General features: G+C 36.9%; 1 protein-coding gene across 3 annotated transcripts in view; it reads right to left on the minus strand.

The window, feature by feature from the left end:
- The window catches only part of CSMD3 (CUB and Sushi multiple domains 3), a 641,503-nt gene that overhangs the window by 400,756 nt on the left and 222,403 nt on the right, over nt 1–18,344 (minus strand). For all 3 annotated transcript variants that reach the window (XM_021388208.1, XM_021388207.1, XM_021388206.1), the window contains exon 6: nt 3,415–3,527. In XM_021388208.1, the coding sequence (XP_021243883.1) occupies nt 3,415–3,527 (113 nt within the window). The remainder of the gene's footprint in view (nt 1–3,414; nt 3,528–18,344) is intronic.

Here is an 18,344-nt window from a genome sequence, read left to right on the forward strand (position 1 = left end):
TGTTGCATCATTTTTATTCCTTTGCAATGGCTAGGCCACAATAACTTGATATATTATGCTGAAGCTATGACACGTGAGGCTGCCTTGTGAAAAAGAAATTTAAAAAGCAATTCTCATAAATCTAAGAAAACAGAGTGAAAAAACATTTGGGTATTTCATATCCTGCTTAACAGTGGATATAGGACCTGGTTTATTTTGTTAGATATGAATAAAATAACAAGTTTTTGCAGATGATATTGAGTATAAATGGCAAATTTCAGAAACAGATAGGTTGCACATGCAACCTTTTTGATAGGAGAACAAGGGCTAACACGCAAGTAGGTCACAGCCAGTTCCAGCTGGCTCACCACAGGATGCAGCTGTATGCCCATCAGAGGAGTTTATGGCACCTGCGTGAGAACACCTGCCTAAGAAAAGGCAGTGAACACAATAGAAAGGTATAAGAGCAAAGAAAGAGGAAGTACATTACAGTAGACCTGCTAACAACCCCAAAAGAAAAATCACTCTGTGGGTAACCTATCCTGGGGCATGGATTTCCCTAAAGAGACTGCAGTCATATGTTGATCTAGAGGCAGGGAAATGAGTAAGAAGGAATGAGTACCAGAAGAGACTGAGAAATGAGGAGCAGTAGGAATAAACTGCTGCAACCTGACTCAAAACTCCTGTAGTACCCTTCTCATTGTAGAAGAGACTAGGTGTATGTAATGTGTGGTAATGTAGATATGGGAAATGGGATGTGTCGGGAGCACACTTAAGCCTGTAAAAGCTGATAGAAAGGTGTTTTCTCTATCTGTTTAAATATCTATTAATATCTGTTTAAATATCTATTAAATATTAAATATCTATTATTTTTTTTCTAACATCCAAATCTGTAACTAAATGTCTTAAGTTACATTTGTTAAGACTGTTATGTTTGTAACAGAAGTTAAGTGATCATCCCTGTTTCAACCTACAAGTTTTCTGACTTGTATTTCTGCCCTGCTTTAAAATGAGAGGATGGAGTGAGTGAGTGTGGGTGATTTGCTACCAGTTAGGGTCAACCCACCACACAAATGCATTAGCATAAAATATGCAGTTATGCAAACAACAGCAAGCCAGAGAAGTAATTAGGTGAAAGGAGTACCCAAGTGCCAAGCATTGATGAAATAAGACAATTATGCAGTGTTTTGCAGTTTAGTATTTGGAATCTCTTTCTGTAGAAAGAGGTGTAGTAGCAATAAAATAAAAAGGTAATATAATTAGTTGAGAGGGTTAACAAATTTCCTCTCAAAAGTGGTAAAGAAATAAATTCCTGACAAGAAAAACCATCTCATCTATCTATATTGCACTGTTATTTGGAATAATTATTTTTATTAATCATCTTCTTTGATAACTTGTGAATTTGAAAATTGGCTTCAGAAAAAGACTGCAAATAGTCTCCAACTGAAAAAATAAAAGTTTCACATTTTTTAAAAGGAATATTATATATACATATGTATTGTTTTCTAAACTTATGAAAGATTTTAGTATATTTCCCTTCCTCACACTTTCTTCTTTAGTCCGCTGTAAGTTCTGAAACCACTATCTTTATCTCCTCACATTGCATTCTTTCATCTTCTACAGTCAAGTTTAATTTGTAATGATCATATCTGTTTGCAGTATGAACATTTAATGCCTTTACATGCTGAATTAACTGCCTATGTGCCATTTTTTTTCCATACAGCAGTAAAATATATTTTCTTCATTTTTTCCTTCATACCACAGTCTTCCACATCTAAGCATAGAGCACATTTTAATATACATTCTGCAATATAATGTCAAAAATTAAATGAGAGAAACAAAATAATAAGAATTCAATAATGTAATCACCACTAACTTAGGTGTATTACTATTTTGGTTATGATGAGAAATCACAGCTGCCTGTTAATGTCTGTTATGTGACTTGCAGAAAACATCCTGAAACTAAACAGAAGTCTGATTTCTTCTACTACCTAACACCTCACAGTTCTGTCAAGAATGCAAGTGTGATAAAACATGTGGCATCTGAGATGTAATTTATTCTCAGTAGTTAAAAAATGAACATCTGATCTATGCAAATTGCTTTATGTAAACTGACAAAATAGTTATCACACTGTTTCTCAGTTGTTAGATAGGATCTAATACAAAGTTTATATTTTATGTCTTTTTACAATCCAGTAAGCTAGGAATTTTGCAGTAAAGCATGTGTTTTATCATATGAGGTATGAAGAATGCCATAAAAAAATAAGTCAATGCCTTTTTACAAAAGTTATGGTATATGTGGAGCTACATTAAGGAAGATCCTTTCAACTGAATTCACTACAGTAGATATTTCAAGACATCTAGAATCTCAGAAACTGTAAATACATATATATTTGCTAAAATAACAAATTATTCTCTGTGCTTATTTAGAATGTATTATCAGGCAATCGCACAGTACTAAAAAGTTTACTATTGTGAAAGATCAATTACATTAAGAAATAGTCCTAATCTTGCATTTTTTACCATATTAGTTGATTAATTTTTACCAGATTCTGCAAACATTTATGCAGCTAATGTCTTCCCATGATGAACTTCTTAATTTCTTACAGAGAAATATAAAAGAAATTCCTGAACTAAATCTCATTAGGAATGCTATGATGATGATTTTTTTTCCACATTAAAAAAATGGAAAAGCAAAAGAGCACAAAAAGAACTACTGTTCCCTGAAGATCCATTGATGCACTGTAGATATTGGAAAATATTATTTACAGTAATGTTTGTGAAAAAGCAGACTGTATTACCATTTACTAATGGGTCTCAGTTTTTATCAGAGCTTCATCATTATTATGATCTTGCTCCAAACTGTGATATTCCCCAGTTAATGCTTCAGATGCTTTCACTCTTATTCAAAGTAATGGTTGTTCATAAAGACAGTGGATAACAATCTTATAGGTTAATTAAATCCTAAATAGCACATTGTGTTCAGAAGTACGTAGTAAGATATAATAATGATGAAATGCTACATTAGTAAACAGAAACTTACTCACTGTTTTACAAACATGGCTAACAAAACCATAGAGGCAAAGATGTACTTTAAAGGCAAAAACATTATTTCTGCATCTGTTTTGCAATCTCTTTAGGAAATAAAGACTGTTTTAAAAGCTAAATACTTCACAGGGGAGAAGGAAGTATATACCTGTTGTAACGCAGTACATATACTATGTATTACACTAGCCATACTCTAATAGATTGTAATTTGATATAGCAAGTCATACGACTGACTTTATCATTTATGCAAATACAAACTATAACTTTACAGAGAATTTTTTCAATTTAAAATAGACCTTCCCATTTACTTAACAACTTCAGGCAATTTTTTATTTTTTTTAACAAAGAAAGAACCACAACAAAAAAAAGATATTTTTATAAATGTACCTTGATAATGAGCACTAAATCCACGGTATCGGTGATTGCTGTCAGTTACAAAACGTAGTCTAAGCCAATTTTTGTTGCTGATAACTGGAGGAGGTATATTAATTCCAGAGAGCCTGAATTAAAATAGACAAAAAATATTATTAAAAGATAAAAAGTGATCAGGGCTGAAGACTGGTAGATTTTTATAAAGTTCTGATAAAGTTCTGTATGGAAACTTTTTTCCCTTTTAAACACATATTCCTTGACAAAGACTATGTGCAATTCATAATGATCGCAAGTGGGACGTTATATATCCCTCAATAGTATGTTATGACAAGTGTGAAAAGACAACATTGTCCACTCTGCATGACAAAGTAACAAGATACAAATCAGTACTAATCCAGAAACTATACCGTCACATTACTGTTCATGCATGGCACTGCAAAGAGTTTGTGTCTATCCAGGACAATGAACAAGTTAGGCTGTCCCTGCTCAGGGCATCGAGAAAGAGATTGCACCCTGTAAATCTCACGTTCAAGATATGATAGAGGAGAGATTAGGTCATGAAGACCACAGAAAACTATAAAACAGAAACCTATTAGAAGTAAAACGGTGGGGAATTGTGGTGAATTGACCCCCGCCAACAGCCAAGCGCCACATGGCTTCTCACTTACTCCCCTCTTGTCCACCTCTTCCACAGCAGGACAGGGAAAGGGCAGGAACAGCAACATCAAGAAATCTCATCAGCCAAGACAAACACAGTTTAAAAGATAGCATGTTTAGTGAAAGGCGGATGGGGGAAGGAGGTGGAATCAAGTCATACAAATCACCACATCCCACAAGCAAGACCAGCCAGCACCCATAGCCCAGTTTTTATTGATGACTACAATGTTGTATGTATGAAATAACCGTGTGATCAGTTTGGGCTCTCTCTTCAGGTTTTGCCCCCTCCCAGTTCCTTGCCCCTGCCACAGCCTACTCGCTGTGGGGGCAGAGAGAGAGAAAAGGAGAAAGCCCTCACACTGTGCAGGCACTGCTCAGTAACAGCCAGAACTCCAGGCTGTCAGCAATACTGCTTTAGTCACAAATCCAAACTGCGTGAGCTCCTTTGAAGAAAATTTACTCAAACCCAGCCAAACAAACTGCATTATTTTAGGTCAGGGTGTTTTTTTGTTTGTTTGTTTTTTGTTTGCTTTGTTTTTTAGTGTTGGAGCATTACTCTAATCACTGTAGTTTTTCATCTTGACTTGTTCATTTGGGAGGTCTGAGTTGGAGGTAATGATTTTCTCACTAGATAACTTGAATATCTAAAAGCGAATAAGTTTTCATGAATAATCTTTCTATCAAGTCAAAATGCAGGATATTTTTCCCACTAAGAAGAGAAAGATAAGTCACATCTTCTGTATGTTAACATACCTATCTAAGCCCTTCCATTTATTTCTAAATAGAGCTCTTCCTGTAGTTAACAATAAAACACTAGCCATTTTATGTTCAGATATTGTGGATTCCTCTTCTGCATTGAAAAAAAAAAAACAATCTACAGTATAACAGGACGTAAGCTTATTCAGGCAATCCACCAGTGAGAGAATGAATGGATTATGTTTTAGTAATATCTTGCTTTTACGGAGAAATTTTCATCTAACATTTGAAGTGGCTTTGCAAAGTACAATAATATCATTATCAGTATTGTTATCTCCCTTTTACAGACAGAGAAACTTATACACAGAGCAAGAAAGCTCCTTCAATCATCAAGCAAGTGAGCAACTAAAAGGGAACTGTAAGAAAGTATCTTCATATTCAGACTTTTGGCTTTTACAGTTTAAGTCAGTGTTGCTTGGTGAATATCTGCACAGAATCTTTTGGAATCATAGAATCGTAGGATCATAGAATCATAGAATCCTTAGAGCTGGAAGGGACCTCTGAAGGCCATCTAGTCCAACTCTCCTGCAATGAACAGGGACACCACAGCTAGATCAGGTTCCCCAGGGCCTTATCCAGCCTGGCCTTGGAAGTCTCCAGGGATGGGTCATCAACCACTAGGTAACCTGCTCCAGTGCCTCACCAACCTCACCGTAAAAGATTTTTACCTTATATCTAACCTACATCTACCCTCTTAGAGCTTGAAAACATTTACCCTTGTTCTATCACAAGAGACTCTGCTAAAGAGTCTGTCCCCTTCATTTCTGTAGCTGCCCTTTACATAGTGAGGTATGAGCTTCCAGGAGGATCTGTTCCATGATCTTCCCCAGCACAGAGGTGAGATTGACAGGTCAGCAATTCATGGGGTCATCCCTTTTAAAAATGGTTATGATGTTACCTTTTCTCCACATTGCCATGACTTTTCAAATATAGAGAGTGGCTGGGGGACTACATCAGCCGATTCCCTTAGGACTCTGGGATACATCTCATCAGGACCCATAGACTTGTGGATGTTCAGGTTCCTCAGGTGGTCACAAACCTGATCTTTGCCTACAGTGGGAGGGCTGTTCCTTCCCCAGTCCCCTCCTACCAAACCAAACATATGAAAGCTGTGTGGTGAGCAATTATCAGAGAAGACTGAGGCAAAAAAGTTGTTAAGGACCTCAGCCTTCTCCTTGTCTGTTGTTACCAGCCTGCCTGTGTCACTCACTTGTGGGGGGTACACTCTCCTGGACTTTCCTTTTCTGTTTGAGGTACCTGTAGAAACCTTTCTTGTTCTTTTTGGCATCCCTTGCCATGTTCTGGCTTGGCTTTCCTGACCCCATCCTACAAAGCCTAGCTCTTCCTTATACTCTTCCCACAATACCTGTCCCTGTTTCCACTGCCTGTGCATTTTCTTCTTGCTCTTCAGTTTGACCAGCAGGTCTCAGTTTAGCCATGCAGGTCTCTCGCCTTCCTTTCCTGGCTTGCTACAGCTGGCAATGGAGAGCTCTTGCACCCTGAGGAAAGCCTCCTTAAAGATCTGCCAGCTCTGCTCTGCACCCTTGTCCATGAGAACAGATTCCCAGGGTGTTTTGTTGACTAACTCTCTGGAGAGCTGGAATTTAGCTTTCCTAAAGTTTAGCTTCCTAACTTTAGTCTTCACCTGTCTCATATCCCTCCAGAGCATGAACTCAAGCATAGCATGGTCACTACAGCCCAGGCAGCCTCCAATTCTGATGTCACCAATCAGTTCATTTACATTGGTGAGCAACAGGTCCAGTACTGCTTCCCCCCTGGTAGGGCCATCAATTACATGACTCAGGAAATTATCCTCAAAGTATTCCTTGAGCTTCCTGGATTGCCTACAGCTCATGGTGCTACTTTTCCAGCAGATGTCTGCATGGTTGAAGTCCCCCAGCAGGATGAGTGCTTGCGATTATGATGCCTCCTGTAGTTGCAGGTAGAAGGCCTCACTGACAGGCTCTGTCTGATTGGGTGGCCTGCAGTAGACACCAGTCACAAGGCTCCCTTTTCTGTCTCAGTCTCTGACTGTCACCCATAGGTTTTCAACTTACTGATGACTGTTCTTTAGGGACAGCTCTTCGCATTCCATTCCTTTCCTGGTGTAGATAGCAACACCCCCACCCCTCCTTCCTCTCCTGTCCCTTCTGAACAGCTTGTAGCCGTCAATAGCCACACACCAGTCACGGAAGTCATCCCACCAGGTTTTGATGACAACAACTATATCGTGGTTTTCAAGCAGCACAGTAGCGTCCAACTCCTCCTGTTTTTTTTTTTTTTCCCAAGTGGCATGCATTGGTGCAGAGGCGCTTCAGCTGCTCAGCTGGTCTTGTTACTTCCTTAAAGGATAACTCCTTAGTTCCTTCTAGGTATTTCCCTTGATTTTTCCCATTGCCTTCTCCTGTTGCCCCAGCAGTCACTGCCTCATCATCATAGAGTTTTGTATGTGCTGCAGTGTTGCCAGGACCTCTCAAAGGCAGGTGGTCCTTCAAGGCCCCTGCCAGCACCTTGTACCTCTAATATTGTTATGATTTCCCATACCTTAACATGGGAAGGATCACTATCCTCCTCCAAAAGTAATAGCTTTGAAAAAAGTACAGTTAAGAAAACTTGTGTTATATTTTCTGTAGATTTCAAAAGTCACAATTGAAAATTTAGCTAGAGATTTTGGGTTGACTTGGAGTCTATATTCTGAACCTTGAGTGATGATCCTGTTTATACATTGAACAGATGTCCAGTCCTATGGGTGTATTAATTCAGAAGTGTTCAGTTAAGTAAGCATTTGCAAAAGTTGAAAGGTGTTGACGAGTTTAAAACCAATTCTATATTTTTGAAGAGAGAAATTAGGATATTTTCTTCAGGCTTTTTTACTTCTACTAAGCAGGACTCGCCAAAATATTAATCTTAGGGTAATATTTATGTTTTACTCAACAATTGCCCTCAAAAAATTACAGCAAACAGAAGGGTTTTTTTTCTGTCCTATAGATTACAAGTAAGACAGCAGATTTAAAGTTTGAAAATCAAATGTGGAAAATGTTAACTAATGCTAAATGTCAGGGGTTCTCTTACCTACTAAAAGGCCTGGAAATCAGCTTTTCTATTCATCCTATATTCAACACTCATTTTTACCATTATTTCATTAGCATGCAAATGATTTACAGATGAGGAAGCATTCTGATTTCTCTACATTATTACAAACTTAGCTGAAAATTGTGCTGGGGTGGATGATCAAGTGACTTTTGTTATGAAAAAAACTGTTTGCATTCACGGGGAAAAATCAATTTATTTTTGCAGTCAGCCTTAAGGCATGTATCTGGACCTAATTCCAGATTTAGAGTTGGTATATTTGAAGTCAATTATGTTCATAATAAAATAAGTGATTTAGAAGTGAAGAAAAATAATAAAGTACCCCTTAAATAAATGGCTAATAAGCTTGTGTAGGTGATATTACTTTGTGAGAAAAACTTTTGAAAGAAAAAAAATTTAGTGGTTCTGTTCCTTCCATCTTTTCACAGCCAAGCTATCTGAAAATTGTAGGTGTTTTAAGATGGTTTTCCAAATTTCCGAAACTGTGTTAGCACCCTCTTCCCTTCAATGATTAACATGTGTGACAAAATGCCTGTCTGGCAACACTGGTTATGAAAGTGCCATCAAATTCTTGTTCTAGAGTGTTTTTAAACCATGGAAATCCACTAGCTGATCTTACTAATTTCAGCTAGAGAACAAACTGAATATAACTTTTTTCAGCTTAGGAAATTTACACAAAATCCTATATCCAAGGAATCTGGAGGGTGATGTTTAAAAAAAGAATTTAAGAAAAAATAACAGTGCTATGAGATAGCAAAGAAATATGTTGAGTGGATAAGAAAGTAAATGGCGAGGGGATAAGGAAGTGCTTGTATAAATGCTTGCACCTCTTTTTGTGATTCCGTCCCTCACTCCTGCACCACCGAATTTCCAGTCATTTCCACATGAGCCTGAAAATATACTGCTCCAAGGAAAAATGGTCTTGTGTTAGTTGGTAATTGATGTAAGATCTAGCAATTCTGTGTACTTCTCTGATAGACTGAAACTAGTAATACTATTCCAAGTAGAATGTATGCAAAACATAGAGTCATGGAGTCATAGAATCATAGAATATCTCAAGTTAGAAGAGACCCAGAAGGATTATTGAGTCCAACTCCTGGCTTCACACAGGAACACTCAAAAGTCAGCCTATATTACTGAGAGCATTATCCAGATGTTTCTTGAACTCCAGCAAGCTCGGTACCTTGACCACTTCTCTGGGGAGCCTGTTCCAGTGTCCAACCATCCTCTTAGTGAAAAACATTTTTCCTGATAACCAGCCTGAATGTCCCCTGTCAGGGTTTCATGCTATTCCCTCAGGTTCTATCTCTAGTCACCAGAGAGAGATCAGCTCCTGTCCCTCCACTCTGCCTCATGAAGAAGCCATATGCTTCAGTGAGGTCTCTCCTCAGTCTCCTCTTCTCTGAGCTGAACAAACCAAATGACTTAACTACTCCTCATATGTCTTCCCCTCTAGAGCTTTTACCATCTTTGTAGTCCTCCTTTGGACATTCTCTAATAGTTTTATACCCTTTTTGTACTATGACACCCAAAACTGCACACAGTACTCAAGATGAGGCTGCACCAATACAGTGTACAGTGGGACAGTTACTTCCCTAAACCAGCTAGCAATGCTGTGCATGATGCACTCCAGGGTGCAGTTGGCCATCCTGGGCATACTGTTGACTCATGTTCAACTTGCTGTGGGCGTAATCAGGAACACTAGTTACAGTGCTTCTTGGTTTGTGATATATATATATAGATATAGATATACATATATATACACATATAGGCTTTTATTTTTTAAAAATAAATATTGCCAATTAAGAAGTTAGAGCGTTTGTTCAGGAAACTGAGCACAGCAGTTTAATCCTTGTTTCAAACAAAGGGATGGGGTCCCAAGAATGTCATCTTAGTTAATCACTCTCAGCACATGATGGCATGTATAAAAAGAAGCAGTTTCTGTATAAACATTTATTAATTTATGTGTGCATTCATATTACTAATATGTTATTCTGCAGAAATTGAAAGAGGAAAGAGTAAAATAATGTTTAAAACAAAAAATAAAAGACGGATGTGGGTTAATGGGGCAAGGAAACCCAGAAGTTGCTGTTTGGTTGATGGAACTGAACTGGAGACTACATCCTGAAGAAAAATCAGACGAAGGTGGATCACCTTCTTCAACCGTGCCAAGGTCAAGACTACGCAGTGAGGATGAGATACGGCCTTCATCCTCATCCCTGCAACCACCAAAGACGACCACCAGGAGGCACTACGCATGCTCAAGGGTTGTGACTCTTGAGTGCAGTGTATTATAAAGATTTCTTGGAATTAATTGTTATAGCCCCTCCCTCCCTCAGGAATGCTATGAGTATGTATGCCTTTGATCTTTAAATATGAAAGTTTTCTGCCTTTTGGTGTGCAAGATAGGTGGGGCTACCCCTGTTGCACCTGGTGTATGCACTGCGCTGAATAAACATACCTGCTTTTATAACTGTCCCGGTTGCAAAGTTTGTTTCCACAAGTCAAAAGGATAGAGATGTTTTTCAAGTAAGAAGGAAAATGAAAAATATTCTAGCCTGTAGAAGTTAGACTATAGGTAGAGGACACAGAGAGTAATGTTTCATTTTCCAATTCTCTTTCAAGATTATTTGTGGGGGAACTTGGCTGTCAAAGATACATAAATCTAAATCATAGTGGTACATGCAGCCTTCAGCATAGAAATTCCAACTTCAAAATCCCACACTAAACATTTGTTTAAGTAGAGCATCCATCTTAACTTGTGTTATGGGTAAAAGATTTGTTCTTGTGTGAATTAATTGTTCCTTTATTTATCATTTTATTATTGAACAGCTCTAGAATTGATATTTGTGAAATGAAACTGTGACAGTCAATACATTCTACAGAAATGTTGCTGTTCTGGTGAAACCCTTAATTAAAGTCAAATAAGCTTATATCACTTATTGGCTAGTATACAGCACAGCTGTTTTGCCAGCTAGTTAGCCTGTTGCTTCTCTGCTGCATGGCTGCAAGACTAGCATAACATTTAGCTACCAAACTGGTTCTTCAGCTTTTACCTCTCTTTTTCTGATTTGCCACTCAGTAAGTACTAAAATGATACCCCTTTACTATGTAATTAATATAAAAGCCAGAAGCCTACACCTTCAGGTTAAAAAACATAAAATATTTCTGCATTATAATTGTGAATTTGAACATGAAATGTACTTTCTAACAGCCACAAAGTTACTTTAGTTGTTATACATATCTTTTTATTTTTCTTTAATTTAATGCTTGGTTTTTGGAATGTAGAGGTTTAATTAACTGTCCTTTTTTGGTACAGCTGTTTCTCCATATAATAGTTACTTAACAATGCAAGACGAAATAGCATTTTCATTTAAATTCTCACCCCTTTAACTAACTGCTATGCAATGTAGCATCAACAGCCTCTCACTACTTACATAAATGGCAAAAAACCTATTACTGAAAGAGGCCTTACTAACTAACTGAAATAAAAATAGAGTTGTACATCACATGTTCTAGCACCTACTAGACAGGTACTTATGTCTCTAACAAAGTTTCTTTCTCAGTAATGATAAAAACATGAAAACTAAATAAGTTTATAATCTGAGGCATGAGAAAACTGTACCCTATTTGAGATACTTATGGAAAAAGAGTAGTTCTATTTTAAATTAGCTATTATCTAGTTGAGTTTGTCTATCAATTCAATTATTTATTAACACATTTATAGCTGACACGTTTTGGTTATACTTAAGATGATTCTAGCTAAGTGTCTGCTTATATTGGCTGAGTTCTAACTACACTCACAGTTCCTAAAATCTAATCTTTTTAATTTATAATTTTTATGTGATTGTTCCCAGAAAGAAGAATTGCAAGCTGACAGAATTTCTAATGGCATCCAGCAGAAAATGGTTCCTTATTCTGCTCATGTATCTGGGCCTTTGCTGAAATTATTTTATATTCTCAACAAATTATAAATCTGTTCACCACTACCATAATGCATTTGCAGTCCAACCTACTTTTGTGCCAGCTACATACTCCAAACATAGCTACACTCTATCATCTAAAATATTTTCCTTAATTTCAAATAAAAATATCTAACTATCGTAAAATAAATGAAATGGTTTTTTTTCTTATACTTCAAAAAATTGTTGTTTTCCTCCCACGTTATCCAGAAATGAGTACAGCAAATTTAAGTCATCAGACAATAGGCTTCCTTTCTGCACTTTTCTTTCATAAACTCATAGATGTTGTTCATGGAGATTTTTCCAATTATTGGCTGTGAACTGGAGATTTTAAGATCTGAAGTATCTCTGGTAATATATGTAGTCAACATTTATATTAGACAATCTGTTATTTCATGTAAAAAAATATCTGAAATTAAGTCCTTACTGAAATAATGCATCTTTGTTGCTAGTCACAAAATCAATAAAATTGTAAGACTGTGTGTAGACATCAGTGCAATTCCCATCTTTCCATCTTCTTTGAATCATAGAATGGTTAAGGTTGGAAAAGACTTCTAAGGTCATCTACTCCAACTGTCCACTTACCACCAATATTGCCACTAAACCATGTCCCTCAGTACAACATGTGCATATTTCTTGAACTCTTCCAGGGGCAGTAACTCAATCACTTCCCTGGGAAACCTGTTCCAGCACCTGACCACTCTTTTGTAGAATAAATTCTTCCTAATATCCAACCTGAACCTCCTCTAGTGCAACTCGAGGCCATTGCCTCTAGTTCTATTGCTTCCTATAGCTACTCAGGAGAAGAGGCCGATCCCACCTCACAACCTCCTTTCAGAGAGCTATAGAGGTCAATAAGGTCTCACCCAAGCTGCCTCTTCTCCAGACTAAACAAACTCAGTTCCCCCAGGTGCTCCTCATAAGACTTGTGTTCTAGTCCCCTCAACAGCTTCACTGCCCTTCTCTTGACATGCTCAAGGGCCTCCTTGTCCTTCTTGTAACAAGGGACCCAAAACTGAACACAGTACTCAAGGTACACCCTCTCCAGTGCTGAGTACAGGGGAATGATCACCTGCCTGGTCATGCTGGTTGTGCTATTTCTGAAGAAGCCAAGATGCCATTGGCCTTCTTGGCCACCTGGGCACACTGCTGGCTCATGTTCAGCCAAGCACTGACCAACACTTCCGGATTCTTTTCCTCTGCACAGTCTTTTAGCCACTCTGGCCCAAGCCTGTTGCGTTACCTGGAGTTGTTATGGTCAAAATGCAGGACTCGGCACTTGCTCTTGTTGAACTTCATCCCACTGGCCTCAGCCCAGCTATCCAGCCCGTCCAGATCCCTCTGTAGGGCCTTCCTACCCTCAGGCAGATCGGCACTTCCTGTCAACTTGGTGTCATCTGTATACTTACTGAGAATACACTCAATCCCCTCATCCAGGTAATCAATAAAGATACTGAAGAAGACAAGTCATTCTTTTAGTGAAATTGATTTATTTGCCAAATTTCCATGTTAATTCTGAAGAAAGATTATTATCAAGCAAAAAGCATGCAAATGTCTCTAGTACAAGCCTTAGTTTAGGCATTATATGTGTTCAGAAAAAAAATCCAAATAGAAATAGTATCTTTTTGGGAAAAATATACAGAAAAGTTTCTCATAAAGAACTTTTTCAGGAAGTGTATAATTTCCACATTTCCTCAAAAGCCAGGAGGTTCACAGAAATGGAAATGATTTAAGAAAGAATTTGAGATAGATCTGTAAGCACTGCTGCAACCCTTTCTAATACTACCAGAGCCTTGTTATAGGCCTAGTTAGGTTAACACAGACTCTGACTTGAATCGTACATAGGCTTCTTCATCATTCACATGATGTGTACTACAAAATCTTAAATGCTTGTCTTGGCACTAACTGCAGCTGTGTGAAAACTTTCTCAGTACTATATGAGACATTTAACAGGTATTCCTAGTTTCTTGAAATAAAACTACTGTATAAAATGTTTTGATTGGAAAGGGCAAGGTATCATGTATTTTGATAATGCCAATCATGCATTATTTATGCAGATGTACATGCTAGAGAGCTTTAATACTTAGATAGTGTACTACAAACTGCAAAAGATGTAAGTATTAAAGAAAAAAGAAATGCTGATCAATATCCCTTCCTCCCCAATACAACAGTACCTGACCAGTGATTAACCTGATTTGGTTAAATTAGTGAACAATTATATCAATCAAGAATGAGAGATATCAATATCTTACAGCTTATTGTGCTTGCTACACTTGTACATGACTTACAACCTTTAGCAAAGATTTCTACTTTTCTACTTCTGCTGCCCATGATTGCCTTGTTCACATAACTCTCTCTATCCTGTGTCACTCTTGTTGTAACAAGGTGCATAATGAACATTTCTCTAAAAATATCCATAACAGTAAGGACACTAATAACTGGATATAAGATTTAGGTTTCTGACTTAGCATATTCAGACATTGAATTTCAGGACAAAATCTCTAGTCTTTATAGTGTTGCTCTTGGAAGGCTTCCAGTCTTTTCTGAGTAAGAGTGGGGAAAGGATATCAGTTTTACAGTTTATCTTTCAGCTTTACTTAGAATGAACTAGATTAATATTAAAGAATGAAAGCTCAAATTGATTGAATATTTAACACATTGATTGTTTTAAAAGATCCTGAATGATGTAATGATTAATTTGACATATTGCTCTTGTTCCATCAACCCACTTAGTAAAACTGCTTATGCTGGGATTCAGATACTAGCCTAACAATTAACCTTTTGGTCACACACCACACAATTAAGATTTTGCATGGCTGGGTCTATCAACATCCTTTATGTTTCCAATTACTGTGATGAGATTAATGGGTCTTAATGGCCATCATTATAACTGTGAATGTCTATTGCATGATAACCTAGGATACTGGCCTCCTTAATCTCCTCCTTTTTTATTTTTTTATTTTATTTTTCTGGGAATGTTCCATCTAAATTATACTAAATCACTTCAGAGCAAGGACACTGTGACATATATTGTCAAACAGCAAACCAAAATACCCCTCCTTCCTCTTTTAAAATCTATTTCTGTCAAAGCTGAGTACTCAAGACTTGAATTTTGTCAAAGATATCAAATAAATGCCACATGCAAATAGATAATTTCAGCTATCTTTGAATAGATAGCAGAAGAGGTCAACAGGATGGATAATTGTCTATAAGTTGGTCTTTTGTGAATGTACTTTCAATTTGAATATTCAAGTAACATGAAAGAAAGTATTTTCATAACTCTGGATTTCCTAGAATTTTAAATACAACTTATATTCATGCAGTATCAGCATCTTTAACACTTAAATATCTGAAAAAGACTTAGCAAAAAATCTCTGTGACAAAAGCTGTAGAACTTTTATATGAGTGGATATTTTCACTGAAAATGAAAATGTACAAATGTATGAAGTGTAAAAAAATCTATGAAACCAAAGCTTTAGATGAGTATTAGGGTTGTTCTTGTGTGTGCATCCAGTGTGTGTACATCCAGTATACTCATGTCATTCTCTGGATGATTCATGAGTTGATCACCCAGTGAGAAAACAGACTGCCTTTAGAAAGCAGACCACTCAGAATGGTAATTAGTGGATTATTTTATCAAAATATACAATGTTTCACTACTGAGTCTTTGAATAATTCAAATAAGAAACAGTAAACAGTAATCATTCAGTCTTTGAGGAGCGAATACAAAATCATTTCTCCCTAAGGTCAGCATTCTCGAAGTTAAAACTGTCAGAAACATAATGGTGTCCAAAGCAAAAATGTCTAAAACACAATTCTCTATTAGCAGGTTCAGGGTATTACATTACTCAAGTCTTAAATGGTTACAAAGGCATAAGTCAGCAAAGGTCTCTTTCCCAAGGCCAAACTCCTGTTAAACCATATGTAACAGGAATAAGCATTTATTTAATGAAGAATCAGGACACTGACAAGTTTAAAGCTAAATACAGACTTGACTGTTGTTTATACATCTCACAGCTACAAGTGAATGACAAATAGCTATTTCTGATTTTTAAAACAGTAAATTACCACTCTTCAAACTTAACCTAATGAGTTATTTAGAACTAAACTAATCTTTTGGGTCAAAACAACATCACAAAAACTTATTTCTGATTTATAAAACATCAAAAAAAATTAAATAAGCTAGTGTTTGGAAGGAACAAATGAAGAGTTTTATGTGTTGTCACCTTGAAAAAAGGTGTTCTGAAAAGTCCTTTAGCAATCCATTAATTAATTTTATCCAGCTAGAGGACTAAAAATAACTCACCCTAAGACTTTATCAAGTTTATTATGATGTGTGGAAGACTTAAAAAAATGTCTTTGTTCTAAAAATGTCAGCATCAAAATATATGAAAGCTGTGTCATGGCTTTGCAATGTAGGAAAGAGTTCAATTTCAAAGTAATGATATGGTAATATAAAGCAAATCTATGAGAAACCACTACATAATTATTCAGGACTGAAGAAAGTCCAACATTATTAATGAAATTTTGTAGTACTGCAGATATAAAATGAGGAAAAGTGCCAAGATCAAGAAATATTTTTTAACTTCAAAATTAGATTAATGCTTATAAATCCAAATTTTCATATGTCAAAGATTTCCCAATTAATCTTTTGAATTGGCAAAAAAAAACAAAAACAAACAAAAAAAAAACCAGTATGATGAAAGATAAGACTTCCAAACACCTGTATTCTGAAATATTAGTTTATGATACAAGTAATGCGTTGTTTCTAACAGAAGTAATATACTTAATATTGTTGAATTACATTGCTGCCCTGTCTGCCTGAAGACTAGTGTATTAAGTTGCTGATTTTCATATAGATGTTAGGGACTCTGAAGGTGTCATTATTCACAATGCTATGCGAATACCTCATATGCAAAGTGACTTGGAGCTTCAACTCAAATTTTCCTTAACAGATCAAAGAATTTATATAAATACATTTTAATTTCACCAGGGCCGCATATGATGTTAATGTGTGGTCTTTCTGCCATACAAGCTGGAGCAAACTGCAGAGCTCCATAGTGTAACTTAGGAGACCAAGCCAAGGTCAGAACAGCCAGCAAGAAACAGACTGAGGGGCCATCGTGACACTGAGCAGATTCAGTCCCAGCTTGAGCAAGCTGTGAAAGTGAAGCTTTCCCCAAAGAGACTCAGCCTGGTGGCCTAGAAGTTATGATAAGGGTGGACACCAAAAGCTATTACAGGATGTTCCAAGGCAAAGCTGTTGAATGCTGTTTCAAGAACTCTCTAAGGGCCTTGGTTAGGGAACTGAGGACCCAGCATAGCTATAACGACGAGTGTAATCATCTGAATGTTTTCCCTACAAATCTGCACATTTCTTCCCTTAATTTTCACGACTACTCTAAATAAAACAGAATTGAATCTTGTATCTGACCAATTACTTCATTAACTAACAATCAAACTAGAACTGTTTTCAGTGAGATGTTTACATAGTTTCCCTCTCCTGAATTGTTGCCAACAACTTAATATTTCATAATTGACTATTTTCTCCACTTTCTTTATTCCACCTAGAGAATTACTAATATTTCTAAGCCTACTATTTGAATAGATGAAGGAAGCTTGTTTCTCGAGTCTTTCCTGTAAGCATTAGTAAGCTAACCAAACAACAAAAAAAAAACCCTCACATTCTGTCTAATACTTAGTAAGCCATAAATGCAATAGGAAGGGAACACCCTTTAGACAGGCTCAAAGTTGTTCTTAGTCCAATTAATGTTTCAATAGAGAAAAAAAATCTAAATACAAAAAAGTTTCACTAATAATAATAGTGACTTTGTCTTCATAGTATCTATCTTTTTTTGCTATTTTTATGCTCATCCTTTTAGCATCCTTTTTTGTTCCAAGATCAACATTTTAGCCTTCCCCAAGCAGTAGGGAAAGGGATGTTTACTGAGAGCCAGTATCCTGAGGTCATCCCTCAGGTTAATGACAAAACGTCTCTTCTTCAACATTAGGAAGACCCATCTTTATTAAACAGAGTCCTTTCTTCTTTTTTTTTTTTTTTCCCCGCTCTGTTTGCCCACCTTCCACAGCCTAATTAGCATAGAAGACCAATGTTTGTTGCAAAACAGCTGCCTAATGTTGTCAGACCTTCATGTGGTGGTTACATACTCTGTTTACCAGTAGGTCACTGTCAGAGCCCAAAGAAGCTAAAAACAGCTCAGGTCAAGACAACCCAGAATTGTCATAGAGTGATAAAATCACAAAATGCTTTAGGTTAGAAAGGATCTTAAAGATCATCTAGTTCCAACTCCTCTCTCGTGGATAGGTTGCCATCCACAATATCAGGTTGCCCAGGGCACCATCCAACCTGGCTTTGAACATCTCCAGGAATGAAGCATCCACAGCTTCTCTGGGCAACTTGTTCCAGTGCCTCACCACCCTCTGAGTGAAAAAAAATCCTCCTAACATCTAAACTAAATC

The sequence above is a fragment of the Numida meleagris genome, chromosome 2 (genome assembly GCF_002078875.1).
Source record: "Numida meleagris isolate 19003 breed g44 Domestic line chromosome 2, NumMel1.0, whole genome shotgun sequence".
NCBI classification, from domain to species: Eukaryota; Metazoa; Chordata; class Aves; order Galliformes; family Numididae; genus Numida; species Numida meleagris.